This window comes from Liolophura sinensis, chromosome 13, assembly GCF_032854445.1.
Source record: "Liolophura sinensis isolate JHLJ2023 chromosome 13, CUHK_Ljap_v2, whole genome shotgun sequence".
NCBI classification, from domain to species: domain Eukaryota; kingdom Metazoa; phylum Mollusca; class Polyplacophora; order Chitonida; family Chitonidae; genus Liolophura; species Liolophura sinensis.
In genome coordinates, this window is record NC_088307.1 from 20809140 (window position 1) to 20830804 (window position 21665).

Consider the following 21665-nt stretch of genomic DNA (forward strand, 5'->3'; position numbering starts at 1 on the left):
TTAGGATATATTATAAACTAAATGTTAAAAATTTTAAACCAAACGTTTAATGTTTCTTTTAATTTAGTTAATTTGATTCCTGCTTAATGATTTTTCTCTTGTACTGGCTTTCAGATCTTGGCTGTGACGATTTTGATATTTTGAACCCGTCTCCGGAGTGAAGAATGAACTTTCAGACTGCCGCAGAAAAAATCGGCGGAGCTCATTTTAGGTTACTGGGGCCGTTTCCACAAAGACATTTCTGACTCAAATCAAAATATAAATGCGATTTTAGAGCTTATTTTAGGCCCTGGAGATTAAAATGTTTACCATTTTTGTCTTTATCAACGCTATCTCATGACAAATGTGTCAAAATTTTAACTTCCGGTACCGAAAACTGTGCAATGTGACAGGGTTTAAATTTTGATTTAAGTCCAAAATGGCTGCGTAGAATCGGTCCCAGGTGGAATTCTTACACAGAAACTTTTTGGGTTTCGGTTAGCGTTAGCCACAGTGGTATGATAATAATGTGAAAGCGAATTGATTACGTCATATAAAGTCCGTCGCTTCCTCGATGCGCCTATTCGTCATTACATACATTCGAGTTCAAACCTCAACGTGGATAGAGCATTCGTTGTGCGGATGGTAGTTTGGGGATTTGGACTCCTTTGGTTCGATACATGAAACACACGGATAAAGTATAGGTAGTATCCAAACAATATCCCGGATGGAAATAAGGTCGCAACTCTTCACATCCGCCTGACATATCAACTTTCTGTGCATGCTTAAAAGACAGCCAGTTTGCTTTCTAAAAGTTTACACGTTCGAGAAGCCGCATCCGTTCAGTTAAGTAAGGAACCCATTCAAATTTTGATCACAGATGTGCGTTTGTGTCATTTCATTAAGTAGGGCAACCGATACAGCCTGTATCAATTATCTTGAAACATTCCGTCGTGTGCAGTGATATACTGACACAGTTGATAGGTGATCGCTTTTAGGAAACCAAAGAAAGCGGCCGACAGCGTCCATTTTTGACAGCCCTATGGAAGACGCGGATCCCCCAGTAACTCAGTTGGTACAGCGTCCGAATCGGGTGCGGTAGATCCAGGGTCAATCCTGGGTCGGGTCACAACTAAAACCTTAAAAAAGCAAGTTGTAGCTTCCTCGCTTGGCGTTCAGCATTAAGGGGATAGTACAACGACTGGTTGACCCGCGTCAGTTTAAAGGCTCAGGTGGGGCAACTTATTGCCTTCGGCAAGTCGTTTCAGTGAAGCAGCACTAAATGAAAAGAGTGGCGGAAATCCGTCCTGAAACAAGAAGGTACATTACACGGACATGCACTCTAAGAATTCCTTCGTCGTCCTATGACTGAAAAATTCTTAACCCTCACTCACAACACGGAGCTTTAATAAAGCCTTCAACCATGTGTCTTTGCTGTTTCCTTGTTCTAACCCCTCGGTGCTGAGCGCCAAGCGAGGCAGCAGCAAGTACTATTTTGAACGTCTCCGGTATAACCCAACCTCAGAGTTGATCCGGTGTGTTCTTGTGGGTCACTTCGTTGGGTGGCCATATTGGATTTCGAACAAAACCTTTATCTTACAGAACCATTGGACGGATCCTTTTGAAATGTATATGAGTATAAAGCAATGATAGTTACATAAAGTTTAAAAAAAAGACATTAAAATCCGTTAAAAACTTTGAAAGCTCACCATACCTTGGTCGAATAGATGACGTCATAAAAATTGTGAATTTTGATGTAACTTTTTACATATTCCAGTGATAGAGAATCTGCTTTTACTTTTTGTACATATTCCTAACCTTTTGCAATATAGTAAAAAAACTGAAATTTTACTGTCCAGAAGTTACTGTAAATAATTTCAGTGGCCTATCAACCGAAAATTATGCGACCTGGAAACAAAATTTTTCTCTCTTAAAGTGTTTAAATATCATCACATCCCTAAAATAGAAATTAGAGCCCATTTATCCCAGACCTACAGGGTAAAGAGACAATTGCATGCTGTTGAACTGCCTAGCTAACTGTCCATAATTTCCCAACACGGACTATGTATCTTAATTTATCCCGCATCAAGCAAAATGCCTCGCTTTTCATTGGGCAGCATCAGTCATATGGTGGACGTCTATGTTCCGGTATCATATGTAGCCCGCGTCATATGTGTCTGCTGACGAGGTTATCTCCTTTGTTTGCTTGTTCAATTAATGGCCACATCAGGGCAGCGATTCGCCTATCCATCGGTCTTTTGCACTGAACTGATAACTCTTTTGCACTGAACTGATAAGTCTTTTGTGAGATAAATTCGTTACCTAGCCCAATATGAGGGTTACTGACACCATATATTTCCGTATCCTATCACTGAGTAACCATATAACCAATAATACCAACATCGTTGCGTTGCTGAACGACTGTCACAAACATTGTCATGTCGCGAACTGCTCTGTATGGATATGGAGTCTGCAATTCGTGCAGACTGTACTTGGACGCCGTAAAACTGCAGGCAGTTGTCCTTAGAATAATTCATGCACGGCAAGCAAGGAAATTCACTATCCAGGGAATGTATTGAAAACCACGAGTTTTCTGCTACTGACTTGTCCATTGAGAGTTACCAAATTTGTTAGGAAAATTAAGGGCAGTCGAAATCAGTAGCGATCTTAAGTAGATGCCTGTTGCCATTTTGCTAGTCTAGCACACTCAGATTGTCTTGCCAGAGGACAGGCGTTCAAAATTACCACAAGAAGACTTCAATACCGGCATATTTACCAATAATGTTACTCTCTGTATGCCAGACCGTAATAACCTACCGACGGTTGTAGATTTACAGCTACGGTCCTATGCCTCAGAAGAGTAACAAATTCCCTGCTCAAGGCCGCTTTTCAACTTAAGGTCGCAGTTTTAACGGATGACAGCCGACGTAGCTGTATAGGCTACTGAATTATTTGATTGCTGCCAGTTTTACGCCATGCTCTACAATATTTCAAATATACGGCTGCGGCGAACATTATGACGGGAGGAAACCGGACAGAGATCGGGGAAATCCACGATCATCCACAAGTTGCTACCCTTCGAATGAAAACTTCCCGACACGAGGAAGAAAGACATAAGCCGGACCCCACCTCCTCTGTTACAACAATTTATGCATATGTAGATCGGGTGCTGTTTACCGCCACTGCTATATTGGTACTGTTTCACATACTCCTCACAGTGACTGTTACGTTCAATTTGGCTGAAGCACTTCCCATTCAGATGCTATGAAAGTTGTGAGCTGCCAGGGAGAGCGAATTTTCCTTCCAGAAGCATATGCCTTACGAGTGCTATACGAATGTCGGAATTGTCCCTTAGTTACAAGAGAATTATACTTATTCTAAGTCATATTTTTCGTGTTATGGACAAAGATCAGGTCAGTCCATGGGTGGATGAGTGCAATTGTATTGGTGCTGATAGACCGTCATCTATAAATAGTTTTATTATCAAACGGCAAGCAAACAAACCAATCAACAAGCCGCAAATGAATATTCTGCGTATAACACGGCACGAAAACGACTTGGGTGACAGTCTTCGGCATCGCTTGCAGATTTGAACGCACCTGAGCGTATGTTGTATTTGGTGGTTTGATAGTGGGATTGGGGAATAGGAAGGTAAAGTTGGAATGGCGGAACGGACTTGTGGCGTGGGCTGGTCGGGGTAGGTGGGGTGGGGTGAGGGGATGGACGAATATGGGAGAGGATTCACAGGAAGTCGCAGAGGTAAACAACAACAGACAAGAAAGCACTGATTCCTACTTTCGAAGACGAGCAATACACAATACGATATATCAGCGTTTACTAGATATTTCCCAATGTTTCCAGGTGTGTCTAGTAAAGAGGAATTTCTTAGCGATAGGTTCATTCCAAACCGATCTGGGACGGACTTTGACAAGGCTCACCACGCCTTTGTCAGCCCACTGCCTCAGTCCTATTTCCCTGAAGTAAGGCTAGTGCCAGCACTTCCTAATAAGAAGCGGACACCTTACACCGCGGCTTTGGGTCATGCGTTTGGGGGTCTCACCTGTGGGGAATAGGCTACTCTCCTTCAGACATCGCCGGCCCATCAAACATGTAGGATGTAAGTACATGACTATGTGTGGATAGGCCTCTATGTAAGAAATGGACAAAACATGCACAGATATGGTATTGTATTAAAATTTGTCAGAATTGTGTAGGCTATATATTAAATCAGCCAGGTGGTTAGCGTGCTATTGCGGTGCAATGGTTCAGGAGCCTTCCACCAATGCGATTGCTGTGAGTTCAAGTCCAGCTCATGCTGGCTTCCTCTCCTGTCGTACGCGGAACGGCCTTCCAGCAAACTTCGGATGGCTCTGCCCGGATTCCTCCCACCACAATGCTGACTGGCGTTACACATCTTAAGAGATGCGTTAAGGACCTAAACACAAAGATCCACGCAATCTTGCTTTCATTTTTTAAGCACATGATTCGCTAAACATGTAATGTTTACAGCCATTATTGCAATCCAACCAATCTTCAAACACAGTGTTTTTTTTTTTTGGTGTGAGTTACTGTTACCAGGAAAACATTATTTGCAGGTAATTAACTACTGAAACTGTAAGTCTTGTCCTGATAGTATGATAATGAACTGACTTTCTGTCTGCCATAACTTACCACCTTGACAAATCCCTCCGGTTCGGGAGCGATAGATCCAAGGTCAATCCTGGGTCGAGTCACATGTAAGACCTTAAAAGAGGAAGTTGTAACTTCCTCGCTTGGCGTTCAGCATGAAGGGAATAGTGTAACGGCTGGTTGACCTGTATCAATATTATAGCTCGGGCGGGGCGTCTTACTTGCCTTCGGCGAGGCGTTTCCGTGAAGCAGCACTAGATAAAAGAGCGGTGGAAATCCGTCCTGCAACAAGGAGGTACATTACATGCACTCTTAGGATTCCTTCCTCGTCATATGGCTGAAAAATTTTTAAGTACGACGTTAAACCCCAAGCATCCCACTTCACGTTTACTTTGTTGCTGGAGGACCCTTGGTTGAATTGAACACTGCAGGTAGATGTCTTTGAGCATATACTAGTATTTTCAGTCACAAGTTGCTCCTACAGAAATCCCAGTGTGATTGTCGTCTGCGGTGCACACTTAAGACTGATAATCTGACTGATCACATAGCTTCTTTGCTCTATCACTTCATTGGTTGAAATGTAGCCCGTATTGAATGAACTCAACTCTAATAACCCACGAATGACGCCGGAGTCAACCTTGAAGGTTTACGTATGCCTGTTTATTTTGGGGCACATTTAGAAAAAGTTCAGTTTCAAAAATTACATTGTACTTCAGATGAATTGACACTATTGAATGCCTGGAGAAGACAATGTGGAAAAGTCCAACAAACTTCACCCATTTATGACTGTTGTTATGTTATTGTACCCTTGTACATTTGCATATCATTATGATTGCATTTCTTGCTTAAAAAAAGAGTATTTCATGGTTGAAAAAGAGTAAGATGACAGTATTACCATATATGTTATGCATGAAATAATGTCATATCCATGCTTAAAACCCAAAGCTTGTAAGCAAATGAATGAGCCAAATTCACTGATGATTGAGAAGGGTGTGAGATGCTGTTTGTACGTACACTTTACAGTAATCATACAAGCTAATGAATTCTAAGTCAGATAACTTTTTAAATTAGTAAAATAATAACCAACAATTAACCACTGTACTCCATGTGTGTTACGTTACATCGGATAATCCCATCTGACAAAAGTGACCACAGATATTACACGTTACATTCTAATGCTAAAAATAGCATAATTTAATTACTTACAGAATTCTTTAATTATATCTTGTCTGTATTGACAGTTCTTTAGCACATACATTGTGCTGCAAGTTTTTAAAAGCCATACTTCTTCATCTCTAATGGTTTGTATCCATTTAATCCCTATAATAACCATGCTCAAAATTTCACTTCACAGTCATCTGGCTGTCACCTCTTTGGAAACGCAAATAAAAAATATATAAATATACAAATGTATATATTATATAAAAGTAAAAATAACACATCCCACCGGCGAATACATCTAGGATACACAGTACTACCACTTACCAGGTTTTAGATCGCCTGCATGGGTTTATACATGTAGACCTCTGCATGCGCGGAATGTTACATATAAATTGGAAATGGGACTACTTTAATGTATGTTAATATGAAAAACAAACAGCATTCTATGTATGTTCGTACATTGTAGGTTCGATTTCGCTTCTATTAAAAAAATGTATCTATTCTGTGACAGTATATTCCCAAATCAAGGAAAACACACCTTAAATCGATTAAAACTTACCTCAAAATATTGGTCATCTTTCCTTGTTTCATAGTTGGAGACTGACAACAAATTGCAAGGCATGTCAGTTCACTATTTCTTCACAGTCCGTTCCACATGTTAAGATGTCAAATTCAAGGAGTATGTGAAATGTTGAGAGATCGAGTCATCATGCATAAACATGTTATACGCATACATGCTGATAAACACACTGACTGCTTCAACTTAAGGCCACATGTGGCTGTCAAGTGATGTCAGTTTGAAGCTATTAAAATGTAACAGAATTTTGCCTGATTTGAACAAAATTGTAAACTGTTTGCCCAGGGTTTTTTTCTACCCACTCCTGCGGACGTGATCCTGATCACTGATGACAACTGCTAGGCTGGCAGAATTAGCACTGACACAAACAGAGCGTAACACTATCACTGGGTACTTGTAGGTATAACCACTATACTAAGTGTAGACTACGTTATAGTGTATAAAAGCACTCAGTGCGTATAGGCCTAGTGTTACCGAGTGCCTGTGAGCAGTAATACTAAGTCAAAAAAAAACACACACAAAAAACAAAAAACACGTTCAGTTAACAATTGAACTAAATAGCAGCGTCATAAGAATCAAGTAGACATGTTCAGCTGTTACGTGTGTTCTTAATAATGATCTTACTTTTCCGTGAAGCAGTTGCACGTTTAGATAGATAAGTGCTTAGTTTTGTGTCATCTTTGCGTTTAGCTCGAATATACTCATGTGAATGGCCAATAAACGATGATTACTTGTTTCCACCAATCGTGTATATCAGTTAAACGTCACGAAACAGATACTTCATATTGGTTGCTAAACACGTTTAGCATCTTGATACATTGTGTAGCATGTCAAACCAAATCACGTGTCTCCGATGTGTGTTAATCTTCCACACCACATTTAGAGTGTACAAGTGAAATATTCTACAGCGTAAAACATCAATCAAATGAATCAAATATACATTAGTATAATAAAAGACTTTCAGCACAGACAACATGCGGATGGTCGTGGGTTTCCCCCCGGGCTCTGCCCGGTTTCCTCCCACCATAATGCTGGCCGCCGTCGTATAAGTGAAATATTCCTGAGTACGGCGTAAAACACCAATCAAATAAATAAATAAATTACAGCATATAAAGCCACAACAACACGGTGATAACTAGCAAATGGTCACCCGTAACCACTGAAATACGGCCTCCTGTCCATTTACCTCTGTTAGGGTTTTATTTTAACTGTTCTTGTAAATGTATAAGTAGTAGCAAGATGGTTTTGGCACAATAAGGTAAAAAAAAAATGTACTGATGATAATTGCAATTTATTAGACGTCACTGGTCTAGAAACACTAAAAATCCTGTGTTGTCGTCATCTTTATTTATTTATTTGATTGGTGTTTTACGCCGTACTCAAGAATATTTCACTTATACGACGGCGGCCATCATTATGGACGGAGGAAACCAGTGAGAGCCCAGTTGAAACTCACGACCATCTGCAGGTTGCTGCCAGACCATCCGCAGGTTGCTGCCAGAACTTCTAACGTACGGCCGGAGAGAAAGCCAGCATGAGCTGAGCTTGAACTCACAACGACTGCATTGGTGAGAGGCATGGGTCATTACGCTGCGCTAGCCAACTGTCATCATCTTAAATCATTCGTAATATTCTTTAATATATATGGCGGTTTTATAACACTTTTAACTATACTTAATTTCTCACTGTAACAGGCGCCCTTCATGCATCTCCATATGCCCGTCGCACTTTTGCCAGACCCGTTAGGCTGAAATGGTCTGCCGAAGCAGTGATGTCCCTTCCGGATTTAAGAGATGACGTGCGTAAGTTGTGGTGGTTGCCCGGAAGTGGGCGGTGGAGGGGTGGGGGGATCTGTCTGAAGTTCACTAACATAAGATGGGCAGAATCAAAACCGGCCTTGGACGGGGAATTTGTGATCTCCATGTATTCCGCTGTCAATGTTCGTGGGCGTTGGTGACAATGAGTGGTCAGAAAAGCTTTTGTGACACGTTGCACAGGCTTAGGCCTACCTTTCGTTAAAAACCAGTTGTCTTCCACCAGTTTGGTGTGCATATCTGCATATCACAAGTGGGGAAAGTTCGTCAGTTACTTGCCAATAGGTCCCGAGATGTTCGGCAAAGAATGGCACCAAACCAACTTTAGAGTGCGCTCCGCATAAAAACCTGATATAGTTACGCTGGCAGTTAGTTTTGGCACTTACGTCCCTGATTTGTTCGCCCGTCTATTCATCGCAAGCACAACGTTGATATATTATTTCCGATAGGCCGCGCGTGCGCGAGAGCGAGAATCCTTGGTGATGCGGAAAAGCGATCCGCCTTACTGACCGCCTCGACATATTTGACAAGTGCAAGTACAATGTACATGTAACTGCATCAGGTTTTCAAATGGAGCTCGCTCTGACGTTGGCTTCGGCCAATACTTGGCCGAGAAAAATTTTTGCCAAACCTAAATCAAAGCAATCTTGGTCTATTGCCAAAGTTACACGTTTGCCCAAAGCACTCCGATTTCCCCCACCCGACAACTGTTGTATAAAGTGAAAATTCTTAAGTATGGTGTTAAACGAGAATCAAATAAATAAATATATACTGATCCTTACTACACTATTATATTATTTTAACTTATTATTTAAAAACCATAGATTATCACGCACGACAGGAGAGGAAGCCAGCATGGGCTGATGTATTGCATGATTCGAAAGGCGTGTCCGTGTCGCTTGTGTGTCCGTTAATTTGTGCAGTCTAACGTTCGTTGACGACCACCAAAATGATGTTCTGGAGCCTTTCATCATTGCGGTCACTGTGAGTCCAGATCATGCTGGCTTCCTCTCCGGCCGTACGTGGGAAGGTCTTTCAGCAACCTGCGAATGGTCGTGGGTTTTCCTCGAGTTCTGCCCGGTTTACCCCGCCATAATGCTGGCCGCCGTCGTATAAGTAAAATATTCTTGAGTACGGTATAAAACACCAATCAAATAAATAAATAAGTCGTCAGGTGTTTCCTCCACCCATAAACTGAGCGACAACACATGTAGGTAAAATAGTTTAATGCTTGAAGCACTAATCATATGAATAAATACTGTTGTGGTTGTGATTTTCGCGTCTTGTGTAAATTGGACTGTGATGGTGAATTATTCATGACCTAAATATTTATTTATTTATTCATTTATTTTATTTATTTTATTTATTTACTTATTTATTCGATTGGTGTTTTACGCCGTACTCAGGAATGTTTCAGTTATACGTGGGATAAACGAGAGCATTATTGTGTGAGGAAACTGGACAGAGCCCAGGGGAAACCCACGACCATCCGCAGATTGCGGACAGATCTTCCCACGTACGACCGAAGAGGAACATCAGTCAAATAAATATATGGAGTAGTTCGACTTTTAAAAAATTTTTTAATTTCACAGATCGATATACGTGGGAAGATTTTGCAGCGACCAGCCATGGCCGTGCATGAGCTTAACACTGCATCTCGGGGCCTCCGTGGCTCAGTCGGTTAGCGCGCTAGCACAGCGTAATGACCCAGGAGCCTCTCACCAATGCGGTCGATGTGAGTTCATGTCCAGCTCATACTGGCTTCCTCTTCGGTCGTATGTGGGAAGGTCTGTCAGCAACCTGCGGATGGCCTTGGGTTTCCCCCCGGTCTCTGGCCGGTTTCCACCCACCATAATGCTGGCCGCCGTCGTATAAGTGAAATATTCTTGAGTACGGCGTAAAACACCAATCAAATAAATAATAACACTGCATCTCACACCCCATTGCTCAGCGCCGTCGTAAGTGAAATATTCTTGAGTACAGCGTAGAACACCAATCAAGTTAACGCAACAAATAAACAAACATTGTTCTATCTTGCTATATAGACTCGAATGCCTTAGACTGGAGTCGACAGAACATCGTCATCGTAATCCTCGATCAGTTGATTGCCATGTGGAACGACAACACCTCGAAAGCCCATAATTTGGAGGTGTACTTCAACTCTGATTCGTGTTTCATGACGTCAGTTGCCACGAGCCAGAATGATGGCAAGCAGCTTGTGATTGGCTCCAATCAAGGCAAGATGATGGTAAGTAGATTTAGCACCAGTCGGTCGATTTTCTCTTTAACCCAGATTAATTAATTTATTAATACAATAACACATTAAAATAAATTAAAAATGAGGATCTATGATCAGTAAGACACAGAACGCCTGGAAACGTGAGTTAAGGACAAAAGAAAAAAAAGGCACACACACACATGCGATTTAAGTATATTTCAGATGAAAGACCTATAAACACTGTCCAGGAAAGTAGTTCGATTTATTTTATTTTTTGAATTTTTCCAATCGAGTGAAATAAATTTAACATATCAGATTCTGTACGGTGGTCTGCAGTGACCAGAAGGGTGTTAGTGACGTCACATCCATATGTTTTTCATCAGGTAGTTTTTCAAGGTCCATCGGGGAATGCGATCATAGATTTATATGTATATGCATTTAGAATAATGAAATCTGCCAGTATGTGTGTGTTAAGTGACAAAAAGCTGATGTGACGTCACTGATCCCAATGTGTTTAGAAAAGGCCACCGTAGAATGGAAAGTGTCAAATGCTGATGTGACGTCACTGATTCCAATGTTTAGAAAAGGCCACCGTAGAATGGAAAGTGTCAAATGCTGATGTGACGTCACTGATCCCAATGTGTTTGGAAAAGGCCACCGTAGAATCCAAAATGTGTCAAATGTTGATGTGACGTCACTAGTCCCAACCAATGTGGTTTGAAAATGCCACCTTAGAATACAAAGTTTCAAATGCATTTTAGTGGAGGGGGTGGGGGGAATTCTACAAAAAAATAAATCTAACTATTTTTATGGACAGTGGTTAATGGCCTTTCATCTGACATACACTTAGAGTTTATGTATTCTTTGCCTTTAAACAAAGTAAGACACCAACATGCAGTGGGGTCAAAATGTATGTGGACAAAGTCATACTTGTGTAGGGAGATTCAACCGTGCTTCAGAATAAAAAAGCGGATTCATCTTCGACAGATGACATCAGTTTATAGACTTTAACACAAATAGCCTACGATATGTTTACGAGCTAAGAGAAAACGTGAGAATATTTCTAACAGTGACCAGTGCACATACTAGTTCCCCGGAACCGAGGAATAACCTCCACCGCTGACATTTGTACCGGCGTTTTAACATAAGTCTACACCATTTGGTATTTCCTGCGAGCTGGTTAACCAAAATCGTAAATAAAAAAAAATCACGTTTGAACCGATTTCGTAGGCAGGTTGACATGGTATTACTGCACGTTGAAGTCCAGCTGGCCCTGGTTTCCTCTTTGGTCATACGTAGGAAGGTCTTGCGGCAACTTTCTGATGATCGTGGGTGTTCCATGGGCTCTGAGTATTATACATATTAAAGCCATACACTTCAGATCAGACCCAAAAAGTTTTCTAAACACAAATAGTTCGTGGCTAGGTTGAATTACATTTTTCGGTACAGGCGTTTCTGTTGCCTCTCCTGTCAACCCTTTCCAAACACACCAATGCTCTGGCGTCCCTGAAAAACAGCTTTGTTTGTCAAACCAAGCATGGACCGCTTCAGTGGATCAAACTTCGCGAAGCTCAAACTCGGATCGGGTCATATCAAAGACTTCAAAAATGGTACTTATTATTGCTTAGCTTGTCGCTCATCACTGAGAGGTTAGATTAAGGAAACAGGACTAGTTGACGCGGTGTCAGCATGATCTGACTCGGTGAGGTGTCTTGTCTGGTGTCATTTCTGGTGTCTTCGGTGTGACACGTCAGTGGCCGCAGCATTTCGCCGATATGGTTTAGCCCTGTCATATGATTGAAAAGAAAGTACGACGCTAAAAATCAAGCATTCATTCATCCACTCATTCATTCATCCACTCATTCATTCAAACCATACAGATATAGGCACTCCATGGCCTGGAATGTGAGCACAGCGTAATGACCCCGGAGCCTCTCACATCTGCCATTGCAAAGTCCAGCTCATGCTGGGAAGGTATGTCAGCAACCTGCGGATGGTCGTGGGTTCTTGTCTGCCCGGCTTCCTCCCACAACAATGCTGGCCGCCGTAGTATATATGAAGTATTCTTGAGTATGGCGTAAAACACCAATCAAATAAAATAAATAAATAAATACGCAAATAAAACCAGATAATAGAAGTTATTGCCTTCTCAAAGTCATTTAGCAAAAACATAATCATGAGAAAAAATTGATTTGAGTTTTACAGCTTAAGTTAACTGTTTGTATGTTGACAGGACCTACATGTGGTCAAAATGTCTAACGTAATGCCCCTAAGACGATGTCTGACAGCCCCCAAATGCATCCATGGGGTCGCGTGTTCGAATCCCCTTCCGCAACATGGGTCGACCGCGGCTTTCACCAATTACATGTTCAGGGCGGGAATTTTCTTAGAGTTTTAAGTGGATTCCCTATCCTTCAAGCTTAACCCCCGTCATACATTTTATGTGGGAATGTTTTCTATCACGGTGTAAAAACATAAGTAGGGCCAAATAGGCATCCTTTGAAGAGCCTTATTTAGGCGAAAATATTTAAAGGTATATTGAAACCCGGCCTTAATGCCTCGCTTACCCAGTTATACACTGATTATTTACTGTCATTTACTGTTATTTTCTGCATATACTGTCAAAGCTAATTATAAATTTGTACACGGCGTAAATCAATCAATATATAAATAGCATTGCACTCTGAATACGCAATAATAAAATGCTGTTTTTTTTTTCAAACATTTAACATTTTCAGGAAATATGCCCCATAGTTTGAGCTTTCTCATAGGGTATGCTATAATTTGGGCGCCTGTAAATGGTGTCAACGTATCCTTGTGTTTAACCCTGAGCATCGGGATATATTAACGCCCTGATTTCCACTTGTCTTGTCAGATGATAGATTTGGAGAACTTCGCGAAGAATTGGCGCATGGCACATAGGGAGCAGAAAAGGGTGGTGGTCATACGCTGGTGTGGAAACGTCTTTTTCAGGTTAGTTTTGTTCCGTTTGCACTGTTTTAATGGTATTCTATGTAAAATGTGATGACAACACAACATTTTGAATAATTCTACACCGGTGACATTTAATTCATTGCAATTAACATCACTGCTTTTTTTTTACCTATGGAACTGTGGAGCGTTTAATTTGTTACCAATAAAGTATTTACAGGAGAACAAAACTTTGACTGAGGTAAAATGACACGAGGCCGTATTTCACTGGGTACGTGTGGCCATTTGACAGTTATCCACACTTATTGCTGTGGTGGATTTACTCTCTGTGCTGTCATACTTTTTTAGGATTTTTCCATATACATGTATATATACTTTTATGCATATACCTTAATATTTATTATTTATAGTTTATGTTTATGTGCAATTCATATGTATCTATTACATCAGAGGAACGTAGGATATATTCCACTTAAAATGAAAACAATGATAACTACACTCAAAAAATTATCTGATGAATTTAACAGAAAATCTGTTGTTTGAGTGATGCTGGAATGTAGGCCCTGTTCAGTTATTCTATCCTGTTAACCTAATAAGTCTTTATACTGACTTAATGAAATGTAACGTGAAAATTTAACAAAATTATCTGCGGCAACAACAGACGATATACATTCTTGCGTCACTCAGGCAACAAACTTTCTGTTAAATTTAACAGATTATTTTTTTCACAATATCAACTGTGGTTTTGGAAAGGTCATATGAAACATTCAGCCGACAAGACTTCAGGCTGTGTCAGTAGATTGTGACTTGACCAGACAAGTCTGCTGTCATTTGGCTTTACACATTTTGGCTTGAACACTGTTCATGATGTAAAACGGAGTGATAAAAAAGCTTAGCGATATACGTGTACGTAGTCTCTGGCTTGATATGATCTGGGATATAGCATGCTAAATCGCAGATATGATGAAGATGAGTACATCCATGCTCAGGCACCATGTTTTCAGTGGCACGGACGACGGGCACGTCTATCTTCATGATCCCCGGGCATCGGAGCCTTACGTCACCCAGTTCCGTCACCATAGCTACGAGATAGGCTCCCTCCAGCCCAGCCCAGATAATAGTCTGCTGGCCTGTGGGGTAAGGGAACTCGGAGAGGTGCTTATCTGGGACCTCAGGGAGAGGAAAATCTTTGAACAGCTGAGCACCCACAAGTCTGGGAATCGGGTATATATATACTTGTATTTACATTAAAGAAAATACAACTCTAGACCATGTGTCGATAGTGTATCATGTGTAAGCATACTTTTTATTTCCGTCACGTTTTTATATACATATCTGTTCATTTTAACAAAAATTCTGTCTGAGTGATGCTAGAATGTATTCTATTATAACATTATAACATAATACTGTGTTTACGTTCAACAGAATGTCCTATTAGTCTAATAGAATCTTTTTGTTGAATTAATAGAACGTGTGTTATTTTAAGCAAAATAATATACTGCAATAGCAGAATGCATGACCACTTACTCCTCAGGAGTATCGAAAATTCTCAGTACGAGGGTAGGTACCCAGACTGTTATTAAAAGGAAGTAAATTTTGTGCCTCAGGGAAAGTACTTTACAGTCCATCTACTTTAATAACAATACAAGTGATGTGAATAACAATACAAATGCAACTTTTAATTTAACGTTAGCTATTTATTTATTTGGAGTTTTACGGTCTAATCAAGAATATTTCACTTATACGAGGGCAGCCAGCGTATTGGTGGGGAGAAACCGGACAGAGCCCGGGGGGAACCCACATCCTTTGTTTCCAAAGACTGCTATAGGCAAAAAATATGACAGATGTACTGCTGTACCGTTAGGATAATGGCGTTACTCGCCGTAACATCATCTGCCTGGCTGGTGTAATAGTTTGTCTGTTAGGGGTTTCTGATTGGCCTATTTTTTGTGGTAGGCCTATTTTTTTGTGATAAATGGCTGACAGCATGAATCTGAGAATCAAGTCCGATATTCACATACCACTCATAGACCATGAACGGGCGTGCCAGGTCTATAATCGTAAGACCCATTTCCTTGTCCAACTAAGCCAGTATTTTCATCGTCGACGTCGTTTCCGAAAATTCCCGATCCTTGACTGGAAATATGCATAAAATAGTGGGTATTTAAGAGATACAAAATAAGCTTCAAAAATGAAACTTTGTAAAAACTATTTTTGCACAGCTTTCTTCATTACCCTCAAGAATCATGTATCATGCTGGCTTCCTCTCCGGCCGTAAGTACGAAGGTCTGTCAGCAACCTGCGGATGGTCGTAGGTTTCCCCCGGGCTCTGCCTGGTTTCCTCCCACCATAATGCTGGCCGCCGTCGTATAAGTGAAATATTCTTGAGTACGGCCGTAAAACATCGAATCAAATCAAATTAAATCAAATCTTTATCATGTATCATTTAATCGAATTTGCTGGGGCGATCAATAAGTTAACTATTTCGACCGATTTTTTTTCAAGACTAATGTTTTTTGTCACTGATACTTACATGACTACACTCAACAATGATACAGGTAATACGTCCCTGGAAAACGGGCGGTAACGCCACTTAAATGATACATGAACAAAGTACTAGAAAACGAACAGTACGGTTTTCAAGGAAAATGAGGGAAATATATGACCCAAAAAAATAATTTTTGAGGCATAATTTCGACAAACATGTACGTATCTATTTTATTATACTTTCCATCAGTGGTCTGGAATATTAAGAAATGACGTCATCGATGAACAGACTGGGATCTCTGAACCAGCAATTCGGGCTCTGCTATCCGCCATCACAGCTGACGTCACCACCAGCAGGCTAATTAATTTCCGGACTGATCACTGAGCTTGACGAAAACCTGTTGGTTTTAAAGCCATTTTTTACGCCCCAAGAAGAAAACTTATTAAGCTTTTTGTACTTTTATATGTTTGGCCACATCATATACTCGGTATTAAGAAATTAAAACCAAACGTTTCATATATCCTTTAAAATATTTCTCTTTCTTCGCATTTGATTTTGTTTCTTCCAACAAGGCGTTGGCGTGGGGTACCATGGAAACGTCGAAAACTGGTGACTGGCGGGGACGAGAGGTGATGGACTTCTGAAGTTGTGGGACGTGAACGATCGACGTTTGCTGTTTGAACACGATACAAAATGTGAGGTACATATGTACAAGTCTGGTTTCTACTGTTGACTGTTTTTTTTTTTTGGTCCCTGTCTGTGGTCGAATGGCAAATGAGACGCTGTGAGTCCAGTTCCTATTGGCCCGCTCTCCGGTCGAACGTGGAAAGGTCTGTCCGTTAGCTTGCGAATGGTCGTGGGTTTCATCCCACTATAATACTGGCCGGCGTCGTATGAAATATTCTTGATTATGGCGTATAGCAACAATTAAATAAATAAATAAATAAATTAATTAATTTATGGATATCTTTTAACCATATGTACGTAGGGCACCGGTGACGCGACATGGGTGCGTTTCCAGTTGCTCTAACATAGTACAGCCTATGGCCTCGTAAGAATTCCTGATTACAAGTTGAATTATGAACAGCGCATCAAAAGTAAGTTCCCCTCAAAGCTGTGTTTGACGGTTACCAAGATATATGCCCAGTCGTTGAGTATTACAGTAATCAAAGTGAACACCTGTAGCAAGGATTAACCTGTAATACTGACGCGCTCCAATGAGCCAGCGCAAATGCATTATCGGTCGGATTCTGAAAAATTTCAACAAATTCAAGATGGCAATGGATTTCTTTTTATGAGCTACAAGTCTCGTCCACACAGCACCAGAGTGATAAATGTCTTCTTTGATGAAGACATTGAGCACGTGTAATGGTCCTATAATACGTTTCAGCATACTCATTAGAGCACTTCCGTACATGCAGGGTAATCCGTGCTACAGTGTGTTTAACTTGATACTTGAAATACTGCGTGCAAAATTTAACAACGAATGAGCATATATTCTTGGTATATGTCAAACATTGTTTTTCCAGGCGTACATGGGAAGGTCTGAAGGTCGTGGGTTTCCTTCCGTGCCCTGTCCGGTTTATTTATTTATTTATTTATTTGATTAGTGTTTTTACGCCATACTCAAGAATATATCACTTGTACGACGGCAGGAACCGGGCACAGCCTGGCGAAACTCACGTCCATCCGCAAGTTGCTGGCAGACCTTCCCACTTACGGCCGGAGAGGAAGCCAGCATGCTCTTGAGTGCGGCGTAAAACACCAATCAAAATAAATAAATAAATAAAAATAAATCAAACCTTGTTTTGGGACGAACTTACTTTTGATGCAATGTTTAGTTTACCAAGCAGATCATCTAAATGTCAGTGGCCGTTTAGGTCTGTTTTCAACCCTATCCCAAATAGCAAATAGGCGATTTCGAAATGGAAAGCATTTTCCGCTCAGAACAATGTAGTTGCTTAGGCCCGAGTGGCCATCGCGTGGGAAAAACTACACTGCTGAAGCATTTCGGGGCCCTCAATGGCCTAGTAGTTCGAGTGCTGGAGCCGCACACTAACCCAGGAGGCTCTCACCAATGCGATCGCGTTGAGTTCAAGTCCAGTTTATGCTGGCTTCCTCTCCGGTCGTACATGGCAAGGTCTGCAAGCAATCTCCGGATGATCGTGGGTTTTCCCTGGGTTCTGCATGCCCGGTTTCCTGTCACCATAAAACTGGCCGCCATTGTGTAAGTCCGATATTCTTGATTTTTGGCGTAAAAACACAATATCAAACAAATAAATAAATAAATATCACGTTTCAGATCACTTCCGCCGTTTGGTCCAGTGAACACGAGGTCTTGTTAACCGCCATGGCGCTGGGGAAGATGGCGGTAACGACATTCTTATATGGAAGTGGTCCCTCGTGGACCCCGTGCTGGAATACGTATCGTCCATTAGAGGTCACCAGGCCAGACCACTGCACCTCGCGGTCAGTCAGGACGGTAACAAACTAGGTAGGTCCACACATATATACACGCACACACACACACGACACTAAAAAAACTAATCTCTTACTATTAACAGAAAGCTTGCTGCCTGAGTGATGCCAGGATATATTCTGTTACTACAACATAAAACTGTGTCATAACGTAACATCAGGTTAATCTAATAGAATTCGTATTTTGAACTAATACAACAGAATACATTCTAGCATCACTCAACACCTTCTGTTTAATTTAACAGTTATTTTGCGTTGAGAGTACAGTTCGTTCACCCTGCGTTTTTATAGTTTACTATATTCTGTCGTGTCAAACATTCTTGATTGGGACATCCTTCCTGCCAATCCCTAATCTAGATTTTGTATAGGGGCAGGTGCCCCCCTTTTTTTTAGTTCAAACCTGAATCTGCTGTCTTACCGAGCCTACGGAATGGCGAGACAGAGCACTGATATTACGAGTGCATTGTGTCGGTTACTGCACCAGGATTTTTTGCCTGACAGAAAGATGCCAGCTGTTTAGGCTTCTAGATTGCTGGAGTAAAGACTTTTGTTGAGAGTATTTTTTCTCGTTTCATGGTTATTTACTTACACTGTACATGTGTATGCTTGGATTCAAAGGGGAGTTAATTAGGGACGTGTGCTGAAGTTAAATCTTTTTTTTTTGTGAAAACATACATGTTCTGAACACGCATGTACATTGTAGGGTGTAATGTTAATGCAACCTCAGCGGATGGTCGTGGGTTTCCACCCACCATAATGCTTTGCCGCCGTCGTATAAATCAAATATTCTTGAGTACGGCGTAAAACACCAATCAATGAAATAAATAAATAAATTAATGCAACTCGGGCCAGGTCATAACAAAAACTTTCAAAAATGGTATTTGCTGCCCCATCTTGAGGCTCCAATCTTGAGGCTCAGCACTAGGTGGTTAGAGCAAGGAAGGACTGGTTGGACCGGTTTCAGTATAATGTGACTGAGTGGTGTCTTCGGCATGATATGTACACCTAATAACTCCTCATCGTCATATGGCTGATAAATTATTACGAGCGACGTAAAACAAGCATACACACACCCTTTATGCATTAAAAAAAAATATGGATATATACATATATACCATTTACTACACCCTCCATAACAAAGATGGGGGGAGGGTATAATGGAACCACCCTGTATGTCGATAGACACATTTCCCTCAAATCCCCGTGACTTACACATGCACGACATTTAGACCATTCTCTTGAATGTTTACGTCACCCTGCTCCAGCTACTTAGATGTACACACATTTTTGCTATGACCGAAACGCGCATACGAATTCATCACTGATTGTAGAAAGGAACTGACAGCGGCAAATGGTACCTCTTAGTTTGCTTGCTAAGACTATCATCGCGTGTTTAGCGGACGGTTATTTGAAAACGCGTAAATGTTCATAGAAGTTCCACATGAACTGAAACTTAATAAAATTGACAACTAATTAAAAGGCGCTGCATTTGAGTATGTGAAGAAAGTATAAGAAGTTTTCAAAATTGGTTTTAAACATTGTTATCGTTGATTTAAGTTATCGAGTGGACACTGACATTATGACATCATACCTCCACAACCGATAAGCCACGAGTGCTTGACGAAATGCTCAAACTCATGCAAGCGTGCGGTCTTCGAGTGTTAAAGGTGAGCTTAAGAAGAGATTTTTCAGTATTCCGATCAGAAGAAAAAACAATTCTTTCTCTAAAGTGGGTACAAAATATTCGGATATGAAAAGTTGATACAATATATTCGGTTATGTGTGAGAATATGAACTAATGACATAAGGTCATCACTTTGTCATGTCGAAGTACATACATATACATGGTCGGATCAGTGATTCCACGGACTCTCTCCTGACATGCCTGGGATTTGAACTGCAATCATGGTCTCATGGGTAACATTTTTGTAGTAGGTTTCAGCAAATTATAGCCTGACTTTGATCTGGACTTCTCCTTTAAGAGTGCCTATCGAGGTTCGTTTGTCTCCTGCATGTGCTCAAAACCGGAAATGTTGATGTTGCTTTATAAGTACAACAGTTTTGGTTAAAAAATACTCAGCGCAAGGTACTTCAAAATATTCACTGAAGGACTCAATATAATAGACCTTTCCGAACTGTCGATCAAGAACACGAAATTAGCCTGTCATAATCAGTATTGTTAAATATAGGTATTATATTACAAATAGGTAAACCGCATGCCCCACACATTGGTTGCAAAATGTTCCTTTCTTTGACGTCACAATTGCTACCATCGGGAATGGAATAAAAAAGTAACGTTTTCACGAGAAATGGTGGTGGGACATCGGATGTCTTGGATACATACATAACCTGTTTAAGACTGAACAACGTTCCTTTGTGTTTCAGCCTCGGCGGCAGCAGATGAAACTCTAAGAATGTGGCTGTTGTTTCGTCCAAAGTCGTTACATCGGTGCAAGACCTCACGATCCCAGTTGGACATGACCGGCATGATTAGGTAAAGCACGAGATCATGAAGCCATCGAAAAGTGTTATCGTTTCTTATTTTGTTGTCTCTAAGCCTATCAGACTTTAGGGCGTTGTTTTCTATTTAGAACAGTTATCGACTGTATTGCATTCTCATGACATCAAGAATAATTTGAGAAATTCCGCAACTGTAGAGCGAAAAATAAACAAAATATATCGGCCAATTTCTTCTTGCTTCCTGCTTTCTGCATCTGCCCTTAAATGTACAACACAAAATAAAAACTTTCTTGTTTCTGCCACATCTGAACTAAAAAGCCAGAATCATTTCTTTTGTGTCCCATTGCCGCTGGAAACCGGTTAAAGGATGTAGGGCACTGCACTCTTCGCGATTCCTTCAGTCCTTGATTTCGTCCCTTAAAAAAAACTGAAGTACCTCCAGGCAAAAACTACAGAATTTGGACGGTAGTAGGCTTAACACTGAATGGATGTCTGGGATTTGTTTTCAGCAACGTGCGTAAAAGAAAATGGCCACCGCAGCCATCAGTTTGTTAGCGCGCTTTCGCCAATGCGGTCGCTGTGACTTCAGGTGTAGCTCATGCTGGCTTCCTCTTCGGCAGTACGTGGGAAGGTCTGTCAGCAAACTGCGGATGGCCTTGGGATCCCCCCCCCCTGGTCTCTGCCCGGTTTCCACCCACCACCAAGTCAAATATTCTTGAGTACGGCGTAAAACACCAATCAACTAAATAAATAAATGACACACAGAGCGATATTTTTGTTTATAAAATCGACAAGGCCCAAAAATGGGACGATTTAAATCTATAGCTAGTCATGATGTACCCCATTTCCCAAGTTTCAACTGCCCTAACCGGGGCCTCCCTGTTGGTTAGCTCGCTAGCGCAGCGCAATGACCCAGGAGCCAAATCACAA

The 21665-nt window shown here is 41.0% G+C and overlaps 1 protein-coding gene across 1 annotated transcript; it reads left to right on the forward strand.

The window, feature by feature from the left end:
* The first annotated feature begins 10270 nt into the window (after positions 1 to 10270).
* LOC135480973 (superkiller complex protein 8-like) lies at positions 10271 to 14752 on the forward strand. Its single transcript, XM_064760903.1, has 4 exons — positions 10271 to 10408; positions 13254 to 13351; positions 14314 to 14533; positions 14735 to 14752. Exons 1-4 carry the CDS (start codon positions 10271 to 10273, stop codon positions 14750 to 14752), a joined length of 474 nt encoding a protein of 157 aa, XP_064616973.1.
* Positions 14753 to 21665: the final 6913 nt, after the last annotated feature.